The sequence below is a fragment of the Perognathus longimembris genome, chromosome 14, assembly GCF_023159225.1.
Source record: "Perognathus longimembris pacificus isolate PPM17 chromosome 14, ASM2315922v1, whole genome shotgun sequence".
In the NCBI taxonomy this organism is placed as follows: domain Eukaryota; kingdom Metazoa; phylum Chordata; class Mammalia; order Rodentia; family Heteromyidae; genus Perognathus; species Perognathus longimembris.
Genome location: NC_063174.1, coordinates 27,446,512 through 27,460,749, shown reverse-complemented (window position 1 = coordinate 27,460,749; position 14,238 = coordinate 27,446,512). Strand labels below are relative to the sequence as shown.

Here is a 14,238-nt window from a genome sequence, read left to right as displayed (position 1 = left end):
ACTTGGCCTGGGTGCTGTCCATGAACTCTTCAGCTCAAGGCTAAAGCTCTACCACTTGAGCCACAATCTCCTCTGATTTTCTGGCGGTTAATTGGAGATAAGAGTTTCACAGACTTTCCTTCCCAGGCTAGCTTTGAACCTTGATCCTTAGATCTCAGCCTCTTGAGTAGCTAGGATTACAGGCATGAGTCACTGGCACTCGGCCTGTATGTAGATTTTTGTATACAAGTTATGTATGTTTCTTTATTGCTAATATTCCTTTAGGATTACTAAATTGTTGAAAAAGTTTTATTCCAGATGGCTTAGAATTTATAGATACAATATTAATATAGCTTCTATGTTTTTCTGTATATCAGCCTTGAGAAATAAATAGTATCATTCTAGTCTCATTTCTTAGTGGGAAGCTTAACTAATTCAAAAGTAGTTGTTTAATGAGCAGGAGTTAGACTGTAGAATTTATGCTTGCTGTAGGGCTCTATCAGTGAAACTCAATTTACTTTGGGGCAGAATTTATAGAAGATAATGGAGAACAGGCCAATTATATGAGGTTGGGTCTGAAAAGGGATTAGGTCATGGATGAATGTGAATGTAGTTCACTTGTCTCTTTAGCTTGCTAACCAGATAAAGGAGATAACATAATCAAGAGCAAAATCCTCAAATGTAAAGAAGTATAAAATGAAATAAAAATATCTTTAAACATCTGTTTGAGACGTGGATTGAGTCTAAAATGTTTTGCAACTGGTGTTTGAAGTAGCTGGTTATCTTGCCTCAAGCCTGTTTATTTTCTCATTAATGTAGCTTTAAGTATTAAGGATAGATTGGAGGACACTTAAAAAAATCATTGTATTTACTGTTTACAGTTAAAAGGAAATTTGAAATTGAGTAAAAGTTTTCAAGTGGGAGTCAGGAGGGAAAAAATGGGAGAAAATAAGGTAAGAGGTGACATTGTTCAAAAAGAAATGTACTTATTAACTGACTTAGGTAACTGTAAGCACTCTGTATATCACCCTTGCAGTGACAATTAAAAAAAGAAAAAACAACTTTTCAAGAGAATGGAATGGATCTATATGTGAGCCTAAAGACATGCTGATGAATTAAAAACAAAAAAAGAGAACTGTAGAAATTAAAAGAAGAGCTTAAAGATGTCAGTGTTCAGCAAGCACGATTACTTGAGATTTTATTTAGTTTTAAAATGTGCCCCAGGTTACAGATGCATTTGGGAGTGCTGGATAGTGGAGAATCTGAGAATGGAATTTGAAAAACAAATTAAATCTGTTACTCAGTTTGCTGGATGCACCTCAAATGTAGATAATACAGAGCTTTTGGAAAGAATGATCATTGGAGAGATGATTCTGAAGGGCTCTATCTAACACAGCAGAATGACTAGATCTTGGCTGAAACATGTTAATGCATAGAAGAGACCACAGGTAGTCAGAAAAAAACCATATGGACTTTTCCTTTCCCAGCTGGTTCTCAACCTCAGTCCTCAGATTCCAGTCTCCTGAGTAGCTAGGCATGAGCCACTGATGCCCAGGTCTGCATGGGAACATTTTAAGCATAATCCTAGCTACTCAGGAGGCTGAGATCTGAGGGCTCTGGCTCAAAGCCAGCCTGGAAAGAAAAGTCCCCATGAGACTCATCTCCAATTAACCATTCAATAACTGAAAGTGGTGCTATGACTCAAGTGGTAGAGCACTAGCCTTGAGCACAGAGAGGCTCGGGGACAGTGCCCAAGCCCTGAGTTCAAGCCCCACAACCGACAAAAACGAAACAAAAATAAAAAGAGTACATAACAGCTGAGAAATGTGTAAAAGTCTCAACTTATTTATAGTAAGTTCATCTGAATTAAGGAGAAGGAGGTTAAAATAAGCAGAAAATGCAGATATGTGCAGCAATATTAATTACCATCTAGCTCTCAAGAGCAGCGATGTTATTCATTATATTATGAAGCTTAATAATGTGTAGGTGGTATATGCTACTTATATTAACACCAATATTAATAAACTTCCTGAGATAAAATATGATACATTACATGATCGAAATGTAAAAAGGCAAGGCCAGTTCAGATTTTAGAAATTCTATAAATTCTAAGTCAGCTCTGCCCTGGGAACTGCTTTGGCTTCCTTAGCAGCTTTTGGTCCTGGAGAGCCATCTACTGGAAAATTGCTTCATAGCTTCAAGACATTTCCCAGCTTTTCTGTTGTGCTTGTAATTGGGTACTCAAGTTTTTTTTTTTTTTTTTAAGAACAAATAAATAACAAAAACCCCAACCTGGCTGGTCAGTTCTATGTGTGGGCAACAGTTTGCTACCATGTTTTTAAAAACCATATCAGAAAAAAATAATATCAGCAGAGGGGTTCCACCTGCCAGTGAGCATTTCCCCTTTAGAAAGATGCCTGCGCTAAGTCAGAGCCACGCCCCTCAGTGAGGAACTGGGAGAGATTAATACAGCTAGGACCAAAACTGGTATAGGGAGCTGCAGCAGTTTTTCCATACATCCTTTCACTTTCCATTTATATTCATTTGGTGTTAAACTTTAAAAAGAGGTGAAAAAAGCCACAGGGCGGGGGGTGGTGGTGAGATTTGACCTAAAATGAATCAATAAATATGCAAAAGACGATTCAAATTAATTGCTGCTTTTTCCAATAGGCAGAGTAATGCTGGTCCTCAACATTATTTCTGATGACAGAGTCAGTCCAAGGGCTTCTTCTCCGGTGATACCTTAGCTATAGCCTGGAAATGCTAGCGACTTGTCTGGATCTGAAGATTTAAAAATGTCTAAGGTGTAATAAAAGCACAGTTTGAGAAACTTTGGTGGGGACTATCTATGAAATGACTAATGGACTTTGTAGCAACCTAATCTGGGACAAAATTAAAACTCTTAAGATTTGGTAACTTAAGGCAGAAATGTTTTCAATAAATAAAGAAAACAGGGTAGATCTAGAGAAGCAAAAATTCTGGGTATGAAAAACTTGTTTTAAGGCATGGCTATGGTATTATCTGAGTACAAGGTTAGCAATTTGACTAGCTAAAGTAACCTGTAAGTAAAACAGGATTTATAAGTGTGTTCCTTGTTTAGCAAATTGATGTACATTTGGAGGACAATGCCTGAAAAGTGATTAAGCCCCCCAGAAGAAATGTTCTATGTAAGTGCAAAAGATTGTTTTGTGTTATGAAGCAGTTGTTAAGAGATTCTGTCAGATAGGCCAGACAGATGAAATTGGCTTGGTGAGGATGCTGTCTAGACACATTCCCCCCCACCCACGCCCGTCACTTGTAACAGGACATTTCTCTATTCGAATTGCTACTTGATATCACTAAGCATCTCTTAGCCATGAGGCACTGTTACCTGACATTGCCGATAAATGGTTTGCAGCTCTCCACTTTAACTTTCAGTTTACTTTGAGCATAGAAATCTCAATTAGATCATGTCTTCCTCTCTGAAGCATGCTGAGCTGTCTTTCTTTTCTAACACCTCAATTACAGTTGTGGGTGACATCTAAGTCTGAGTTTTCAGACTTAGGTGTTAGAATTCTTGACAGTGGATGCCCTAACAGGAGGGTCAGGGTCTTGCTCTTGGTAAGGATACTACGGAAGGTACACTAGCTCCTTGGTAAGGGACCTTGGCTCATGCACAACCTTGGTTGTACACCCTGAACTCAGGGGGACCGCTGAGCTTTTAAGGGAGTGCTGGCTCCACAAGAGTGAAAAGAGGATGCATGCAACCTATGCCACATACATGGGAGTGGACACAGCACAGCTAGGTGGGAGGATTATGCCTGTTAGGTTAGAGGGGGACTCAGAAACTGTCCTTTCTGTCCTCTGAATGCTGTGCATGGCCCTGTTACAGTTTGATGTTATGGAGAAGCCTGGAAAGAAAACATGTCAGTCCTGAGGATGCACTCTGCATTGCAGGTGACAAGGTTGCAAGGAACAGCTCAGCTGAATTCTCTCATCTTCCCTTCTGGATTTAAAGGGCAGATGGGGACTAATGCAACTTTGGTTCTTCCAGCATTGTCACTAGATGTCCATATAAAAAGTGTACATGTTCATCATGCTAAACCAAGTACAATTATTTCTTTTAGAGGTTCAGTTTTTCTTTTTCTGTGCTACCTTTATATATACTATAGTGTGTGTGTGTGTGTGTGTGTGTGTGTGTGTGTGTACATTAACCCACAGGCCACAAGCTTATTTGGTGTTCATATATCACAAAAATGAGATTTGGTTATTTTTATAAAACAAAATTTTCTAAAAAATTTGGGAACCTTATGTTCCTAACACCCACTCTGCTGGGATCACTGAAAAGGAGCCGTTTTGGATGTTAACTCTTCTGACAGTGTTGGTGGTTTTCTCCACATTGTTGCTTTCTTGCCTATTTCCACCTCCCATTAGAGTTGGATTGAGAATGGGGATATGATTACTTCCAGTTTCTTGGTCATTTTTCCTCCACAGGTAGAACAGTGAGTGGATTTGAGTGTCTCTCACATAATATTGTCATAAGTTCTGTTCACAAAGGAATGGAAAATGAGCTGAATAAGGAATTTTCATCACTGATATGATAATGAGTCTGGGTGGGAACGGCTCATTTTAAAGTTCTGTTGGTATTTCAGTATAGTCTCTAACAGCTGAATCTTTCATGACCGTTAGAGAATGGAAACAGGGCTGTTTTCTAATCTTGTAAAAAATAAATTACCTTAATAAAAATTCTGAGTACCTGAATGTGAACTCCCAATAAATGTGATGCATGATGCTTACCTCACGGAACTGGTTTTGAAAGCTTAAAATATGGGGTATATAGTGGGTACCTGGTCTTACAAATCTCACATCATCCACATTGGCTATAAACTTGGCTTTAAAAGGCCAAGCACAAATATGTATGTATGTATGTATGTATGTATGTATATATGTACACACCTGATGTTTGGAACATTTTAAAAAGATTCATTTGTGGGAGTATATAGAGTGTATTTTCATGTTTCATTCAACTTTTTTTTGCTCAGAGGGAGAAGATGAGGATGAGGAGGATGAAGATGAAGAGGAAGATGAAGAGGAAGATGAAGAAGATAAAGATGCAGACTCCTTAGATGACAACTTTGATGGGGACACTGAATTGCCAGGGTTCACTCCCCCTGGCATCACATCTGAGGAACCTGGCTTAGAGCAGGGAGACATAGACCCACTGGGAGCAGCCACCTACCAAGTGCCAGATGCCGTTGAGTGGGAACAACAGAACCAAGGCCTGGGTAAGACCCTTGAGTATTTTTCTTTTTTTCCTCCCTGTCTTCTTACTTTTCTAAGGTGAGAGTTGTCTTTCTTTGACGTTTGTGAATGACCTTTCTGTGTTTATGGGTGTTCATTTGGGGAAAAAAAAGAGGTCCGTTGTTTGTTTAAGAAGTTTCTATTATGCTCTTAAATAGGAGATTCATTATGCACATAGTTGTCTGAATTTTTGGAAGGAATTCTAGTTTTCCTTCCCAGCTTGAAGAAAGACAGCTTTAGGAAGACTTCCCAAATGGGGAGACAAAACCAGGATGCTAACTGAGAATACAAATGGACCTGCGTCGGGAAATGAATGTGGTTTGTCATCTTTGGCCTTTCAGAATTTGTTTCCTAGGGAAATTCCTGCCCTATTATTAGGTGAGCTTTCCAGCAATCTCACCAGTTTTCTGTTAATGTAAGCACAATCTCCTCTTAGCTATTGAGTGTCCAGACAGCCTTAGGCTTTCTCTGTCTTGTGCTTGGCCCCTGTTTCTTACAAGAGACCAAGGATGCAGGCTTTCTCTTTCCTGTGGACACTATTAAGCTAATGAATGAAAGACCTATTCTCACTCTCTTGACCTGAGGTGAAGTGAACCTGATCTTTTTTTTACAACTGGGCCCTTATATCTTTATTGTGACAGACATTAAGTGCAAGAATCCCCTCTCCAGCTTTTGGTTCTATTTCATAGAGAATTTCAATGTTGGTCTGGGACTTTGCTCTGACAGAGGTGTTCAGCATGTGACTATGAAGGAGCTACATGAGTCACAGCTGTCCTTCATACGTTGCAGCCCTTCCTCAGCTCCCTTCCCCAAACAACCATTCATCTGCTTGGGGCACTGTACATTAATTTGCATTTTCTAGAGTTTTATGTAAATAGAATCATATGATGCATGGGTTTTTTTTTTTTGCATCCACCTTCTTTCACTTTAGCACAATGCTAAATATTAGTGGTTGTTTGTTTAGCAATTTGTCTCATGTTAGAGCTGGGTAGTATCTGGGTGGGTGGATACAGCACATTTTGCTTATCTAATCACCAGTTGAACATTTAAGTTTTTCTCACTTTTTAGCTAGTAGCAGTTAAGATGTGTTAGGATAAGGATCAGGTCAAATAGCTCTACTGTTCTTCCATCTGCTTTCTGGCTCCAGCCCTCATGCATAGCTTGAGCTTGTGCATTAATGATTTCAATGTAGTGAATTTTATCACCTTTAAAAATTGTTCTCTCAGGTTCTGAGTTTTCATACCACATTTTTCTTCTTAAGATAGTATGCCACTATTTCCCAGTGTCTCTTTGGTTTTACTGTTACTTCTTTTCCTTTTTTTTTGTTAGTCTTGAGACTTGAACTCAGGGCCTGGACCCTGACTCTGAACTCTTTTGCTCAAGGCTAGTGCTCTACCACTTTGAGCCACAGCACCACTTCCAGTTTTTGAGTAGTTATTTGGAGATATGATTCTCATGGGGACTTTTTTGCTCAGGCTGACTTTGAACCATGATCCTCAGATCTCAGCCTCCTGAATAGCTAAGATTGCATGTATGAGCCACTAATGCCTAGCTTACTTTTCCTTCTAAATTAATTTAATCAACCTATATTTAGCACTGTGACTTTTCTACAAACTCATACAGGAAACAAATCTTTCAAGCTAGTCTTTTCCTCTTGGAAGAAGATTGTATTCGAGTAGTATCTAAGTCTAGAATTTCAGTAACCTATTAACTTTTTCATAAAAGGCAGGGATATCTGTCATGACTCAATATGTATAACAACTTCAAGGTTAGCATTAATTCAGTATTAATGAATATTCTCAGATCAAATCCTTACTTGAGATAGATTTTTGTAGTAAGTAGAATAGTGGCTCCCCAAAGATGTCCACTTCCTAATCTCTGGAACCTGATAAATGTCATGTAGCAAAAGGGACTTTGCTGATATGATTACAGGTCTTGATATGGAGATGAGGAGATTAGTTTGGATTACCTTGCTGGGCAAAATATATTCACAAAGGTTCTTCTTAGAGAGTGGTGGGAGAGAGTGAGAGTCATAGGAGATATAATGATTTGATGAGATGATTTCTGTGTATTTTTTTTTGTTTTCTTCTGTAGTAAATACTTACCCATGTCTCTTTTATTCTCTAAGAGTCATGTTAAATCTTTTTAAACTGCCTTCTGTATTTTAATTATGTTTTGAATTTGTAAATTCTGGATAGAAGTTTGAAGGTAGCATTATTTATTTTTTCTTCTTTCCCAGAAAGAGACCATTTTAGGCTACTTTAGTGTTTGATTGATATTCTAGTAGGATAAAGTTTCCAAAGAATTATTATAGCTGTCTTCACTTTTGCCAGAAGCCTACATGTAACTTCGAAATGGGCACTTGATTGAGGGGATGGAATAGTTTTTTTCTAAGCCATCTTAAAAAATATAATAACCATTCAATTAGTAATCTAGGAATGTTTATGGACAGTAGAGAAGGGTCTTCATCTGTGTCTTCATTAGAAATGCCTGTGGACTAGAAATGCTCAGTAAGTGTCTCAACCAGCTACTATGGTATGTTATAGAGAGACAGTGAAAGGTTGACTGACATATAAATTACTATGAAGCAGGGAGTGTCCTGTAGATTTTGAGGTCAGTGGCTGAGCATATTCCATATCAGGGAACTGAGGTTTTTTTTTTTTTTTTTTTTTTTTGTGTGTGTGTGTGTGTAGGTCCTGGGGCTTGAACTCAGGGCCTGTGGGCTGTCTCTGAGCTTTTTTTTTTTTCTCGTAAGGCTAGTGCTCTACAACTCAAGCTACAGCTCCACTCTGGCTTTTTGGTAGTTTTATTAGAGATAAGAGTTTCACGGACTTTCTTATCTGGGCTGGCTTCGAACTGTGATCCTATGATTTCAGATTCTTTAGTAGTTACAGTTACAGGTGTGAGCCACTAGCGCCCAGCTCTGAATTATCATCTTCCTTCTTTTCTTCCTTCCTTCTTTTTTTTTTTTTGCCAGTCCTGGGGCTTGGGACTCGGCTTGAGCACTGGCCCTGGCTTCACTCTACAACTTGAACCACAGTGCCACTTCCAGCCTTTTCTGTTTATGTGGTGCTGAGGAATCGAACCCAGGGCTTCATCCATGCAAGGGAAGCACTCTACCACTAAGCCATATTCCCAGCCCTGAATTATCTTTTTTTTTTTTTTTGGCCAGTCCTGGGGCTTGGACTCAGGGCCTGAGCACTGTCCCTGGCTTCTTTTTGCTCAAGGCTAGCACTCTGCCACTTGAGCCACAGCGCCGCTTCTGGCCGTTTTCTGTATATGTGGTGCTGGGGAATTGAACCTAGGGCCTCGTGTATCCGAGGCAGGCACTCTTGCCACTAGGCTATATCCCCAGCCCAGCATCTGTTTTTTGATCATAAGGATTCTTCATACTTCATGGCCCCTGCCTTTGTCATTAGTATACATTAGTATACAAGGCAAGCACTCTTGCCACTAGGCCATATCCCCAGTCCCTGAATTATCATTTTAACCACAGTATGCTTTGGGTGGGAAGCCATCCTAAGGTGTGACTCAGCACACTGAGGTGTGATTTTAGGAGTGCCTTGTCTGACCCCCAGTACATACCACCTTTCCTATATCAAGGTGCCAGTTTTCCTATATTAGAGCTTTCTTCTGGACTGTAATGAAAATAATCCTTAGAAGGTAGGATAACTCATTAGGATATTCCCATTTATTTTTACTTTATAAGGGATTAATTTATCAGCTCCATTTAGCTGGTCATTTCGAAAGATAAAAGGAAGAGGAACAAAAGACACATGTGTTTTGCTTGGTAGGAAGGTGGAATGGCTTGTAACCAAAGTGTGGTGGGTGGCCTAGGGAATCAGGGGACTGGAATGTATGTGAGTCACAGCCTTCAGACATGCCAGTGCACCTTTTCTTCTCATCTTCCTCCTTATTCATTTAAGACACTTAATGTGTAGCTGAGACTGAACACTTATATAATACTGAGACTGAACAATACAGCGCATGTGCTGTGGCAGTAAGAAAAAGGTGTTTTCCAGAAGACAGTGGGAAGTGTGAGATTTCCTACAACTCATTGCACCAAAGGTCAGTGTATTTTGATACTTACACATCAAGCTATGGCTTAAAAGGTTGCTCAGGGCTGGGTGCTGCTGCCTCATGCTTGTAATCCTCACTACTCAGGAGGTCGAGTCGATTTGAGGATGGAGCTTCCAAGCCAGCCCACACCAGAAAGTGCATGAGACTCATCTCCAGTTAGCCCCCTCCCCAAAGAAAAAGCCAGAAGTGGAGCTGAGGCTCAAGTGGCAAAGCACTAGCCTTGAGCTAAAAAGCACAGAGACAGTGTCCCAGCCCTGAGTTCAAGCCCCAGGACCAGCCCCAAAAGGAACAGAAAAAAAGGAAAGAAAGAAAGAGAGTGAGCAAGAGAGAAAAGAAGCTGGGTGCCGGTATACACCTATAATCCTAGCTACTTAGGGTGCTGAGATCTGAGGATCATGGTTCAAAGCCAGCCAGTCTGTGAGACTCTTATCTCCAACAAACTACTCAGAAAAAGCTAGAAATGGCACTATGGCTCAAGTGGTAAAGCTTTGAGTACAAAGAAGCCCAGGGACATTGCTTTGGCCCTGAGTTCAAGCCTCAGGGCCAGAAAAAAAAAAAAAAGAGAGAAAGAGAAGGAAAAGTTGCTCAGGAAAAGGCCAGGACTAATGTAAGTAAACATCTGTATGGAATAGGGAGGAAAGAAACCTTAGTCCATTGTGATAGTGCAAGATAGTGCAAGGGGAACTGGCAGGTTCTTAGCCAAGTTCCCAGGCCAGGGGCCCTCAGTCTTGGCTGTATATAGCTATAAAAACAAACAAACAAACAAACAAACAAACAAACAAACTCTGATAGCTGGGTTCTCCCTCTATGAGATAACTGTCCTACACTGAATCTACTGATTTTCCCTAGGGGTGGGGGTGGGCGAAGGGGAGGCAGGTTCTATCTATGTAGGAAGATGGGGAGAGAGGGTTTTATTTTTCATGAAACTTTTTTGAAACCTTAACAGATCTGCATTTTATTGTCTCTGGTCCATATAGGAGAATTTGGAATATATTATGTATATTATGAATGGAATCTCCAAAGTAAATATTGAACTCTGGGACTAGGCCCTGTCCTTTGCTCAGGGCCAGCACTTTACCACTTGAGCCACAGCACCACTTTTGGCTTTTTCTAAGTACTTTATTGGAGGTAAGAGTCTCCCGAACTTTTCTGTCTGGGTTGGCTTTGAACTGCAGTCCTCAGATCTCAGCCTCTTGAATAGCTAGGATTACAGGTGTAAGTCACCAGTGCCTGGTTTAAAATATTATTATTATTATTAAGGTGGTATACAGATGTGTTACCATTTTATAAGTCAGGTAATGAGTACATTTCCTTTTGGACAATGTCATTCCTTCCTTTTCCCTCTCCCAGTTTCCCTGTCCCATCCTCAACCACAAGTTGTATAGTTCATTTTCAACATAGTGTCTAGTGAGTGCCACTGCTGCATTTGTTCACCCTTTGTCCCTCAATTTCTGTGCCCCTTATGAATGAACAAACAAGACAAAAAAACCCAGCAAAAAACCCTAAAAAAAACCCAAAGCAAAAAACAGACAATGCTGTCTGTACCAACAACAGCAGAAAAAACAAACAACACTTGTTTCCATTTCCTGAAATTCATTTAGATGAATATTATTTTAAATGTTCAGAGGCACAGAGGTACTGTGTCTTTGTGTTTCTCCCCTAAGTGTTCTCTGTTGGTCTTGCTGTATGTGACTATCTAGAGTCCTGTATAATTTATCATGTGTCAGAGTATATTAGATCTAACTTCCACATATGAGAGAAAATATGTGTCATTTGTCTCTCTGAGGTTGGCTTACCTCACTTAACATGATTTGTTTTAGGTTCATCCACTTCCCTGTGAATGAAATAATAGTATTCTATTCTTTTTAATGGTTGTATAAAACACCATGGTATTTAAGTACCTCCATTTTTGGGTCCACACATCTATTGTAGGGGATCTGGGCTGTTTCTACAACTTGGCTATTGTGACTAGTGAAGCAATAAACATAGATGTGCAGGTGTTCTTATCATATGCTGGATCATAATGTTCAGGGTAGATGCCCAGGAGTGGTATGTCTATGTCATAGGGAAGATCTATGTTTAGTTTTTTGAGGAACCTCCAGACTGCTGTCCAGCGTGGTTGTACTAGTTTACTTTCCCACCAACAATGCAATAGGGTTCCTTTTCCCCCAAATCTTGGCCAACATTTATTGTTTAAATTCACAATATTGGCCAATCTGACTGGGGTGAGATGGAATCTCAGAGTTGTTTTGATTTTGCATTTCCTTTATGCCAGGGATGTTGAAAACTCCAGCTATGTACTCCAGCTATGGAAAGAAGACCTAGTAAACTTTCTGCCTTTGTTTTATCAGGAAGGCTATGATCACATTATAGACACTTAAATAAGGTTGTAATGCTGACACCTGTACCTGGGATGGGGGTGGGGGCATCAGCCAGATGCCTGGGAGTCCTTCCTGCCCCTGAAATGGCATCCTCATAAGTTGATGAATTAGAGTTTAACATCATTCATTTCTTTCTCTGGAAAGAATGGAGATTTTTTTTCTAGACAAGGGAAGTGGGAGTCTTGGGCACAGACTCTTTTGTTTTTCATGTAAGGCAAGGCATCCTTGTATCAGAGTCTGAGGCAGGACCTAATGATGGCTGCCTCTTCCTACCTCAAGGTGGACACATAAGGAAAACTGGAACTGCAGAGGAACATGACATCCAAGTTCAAGATATTCTTCTTTTTTTTTTTTTTTTGGCCAGTCCTGGGCCTTGGACTCAGGGCCTGAGCACTGTCCCTGGCCTCTTCCTGCTCAAGGCTAGCACTCTGCCACCTGAGCCACAGCGCCCCTTCTGGCCGTTTTCCATATATGTGGTGCTGGGGAATCGAACCTATAGCTTCATGTGTAGGAAGCAAGCACTCTTGCCACTAGGCCATATTTCCAGCCCCAAGATATTATTCTTTATAGATCTTTCTATTTGAGCTGTGGGTCACTTGTGGATGGGTAGTAGTTGTGGTAGTACTTTTGTGGCCAAAGATTCAACAAAATCAGGGTTTTTTGTCGATTTTAAATGCACTTATTTGGTTAGTTTTCTGTTTGTTTATTTTTCTCCTGTTGTGTTGTAGCTATTTTTTTTTTTAGAAGCCCCAAGTCTTCTCTTTAGCATGGAGCAGGCTATAAATATGGTGAATACACAAAAATGAATAGACTTCCTTCCTGCTGTCCATTCCCACTGTGCGTGCAGATGGGTACTGAAGCCTGCAAACCCAGATTCCAGAGAAACAGACCTCAAAGATAACTGGCCATGCTTGAAGGAAATCAGGTGTTAGCCTAAACAGAATTGAACGTAGTTTGGATTTTTTTTCCCTTTCACTTTTTCATTCTTGAGCCATCTGCTGATCAGTTCTGGATATAAATTGGATTAACTTTTTGTTTTCCTTTAGCATAGAACATATTAGCGTGTTTGGAGAAGGAAAGAATTGATGGCATGTATAATTTTGTTGTTGTACTAAACTTATTGTTGTTTTTTTTGCCAGTCGCGGGGCTTGAACTCAGGACCTTAGCACTGTCCCTGGCTTCTTTTTGCTCACTCTACCACTCTACCACTTGAGCCACAGTGTCACTTATGGCCTTTTCTATATATGTGATGCTGAGAAATTGAACTCAAGGCTTCATGTATACAAGACAAGCACTCTACCACTAACTAGGCCATATTCCCAGACCTGTACTAAACCTTTTTTTTGGGAAACTGACACGTAGTGATTTTTAACATCTCTTTTTAGGACATCTCACCAAGAATATCAGGCAAACAGCTGAGTTTTCTTGGAATCTCCTCATTCCAAGAGTTGGTCATAGGCAGAATTCAGATGATTAACATAGACACCATTCACTTTGTCCGTGTCAGCTGTGAAATACTATATATTCCTTCTGCCTCATTGCTTCTTTCCTAAACCAGAGAATAGAATTGTTGTTTTGTGTCTCACTTGACAGAAAAATGAGAATTATATGGCCCTTTGTTATTATATTATTATTATTATTTTCCTGATAGTAGTGGTTTTTGCACTTGGAGTGTGGTACTTGCTAAGCATGTACCCTTACCACTTGAGACATGCCTCCAGCCCTTTTGTTTTTAGCTGTTTTTAGCATAAGATCTTGCTGTGTTTACCATAAGATCTGGACCATGATCCTCCTATTTATGCTTTCCACATAGCTGATATAATAGACCCATGCTACCCACACCAAGCTTGTTGGTTGGTCATGATAGGGTCTTTCTAACTTTTTGCCCAGGCTGACATTTCTAACTCTTTTCTCCGGCTGACCTTGACGCGATGATCTTCCTGATCTTTGATTTTTAACTGGCTGGGATTATAGGAGTAAGCCACTACACTTGGCTACCATATAATTTTTAGCCTGTTTTGAGAAAACTTCTCCTTTTGTGTCTTTGATATCCTGTAGGTGGTCCTAGATATTTGTTCTTTTATCAGAGATTCTCTATAAATAAATTTGGACTTGCTGATTAGAAAAATCTTTCTGGAAAGTTAAACTCAAATATGTAAGTTCCAAAATATTTATCTTGATTTTATTTCCTTTAATGATCTGTATGAGTGAACAGAGTCCTTCTCAGAAGTTGATATTTTTAATTATATTTTTATTATTAAATTATTATTGAATTAGAGAATTATAAAAAATAACCCCATATTCCTTTCACTAGGACATTTCTTCTATGGGAATTCAGTCATCTCGTCTACTTTGGAGAGCTACAAAAAGAGTCTTGGAATTAAGCCAGAAAATAATCTATTCATCAGCTACAGTTAATAAAAACATTAACATGGCATGTTACATCTGAGCAGAATACTGTGAGCTAATTTATTTGTAATCAGAATGCACTTGTGGGATCATTTGGGGAATTATTAAA

At 39.6% G+C, this 14,238-nt stretch overlaps 1 protein-coding gene across 2 annotated transcripts in view; it reads left to right on the top strand.

Annotated features, from left to right (window-relative positions):
* The window catches only part of Armh4 (armadillo like helical domain containing 4), a 118,413-nt gene that overhangs the window by 34,902 nt on the left and 69,273 nt on the right, over window positions 1-14,238 (top strand). For both annotated transcript variants that reach the window (XM_048362323.1, XM_048362322.1), the window contains exon 5: window positions 5,001-5,243. In XM_048362323.1, the coding sequence (XP_048218280.1) occupies window positions 5,001-5,243 (243 nt within the window). The remainder of the gene's footprint in view (window positions 1-5,000; window positions 5,244-14,238) is intronic.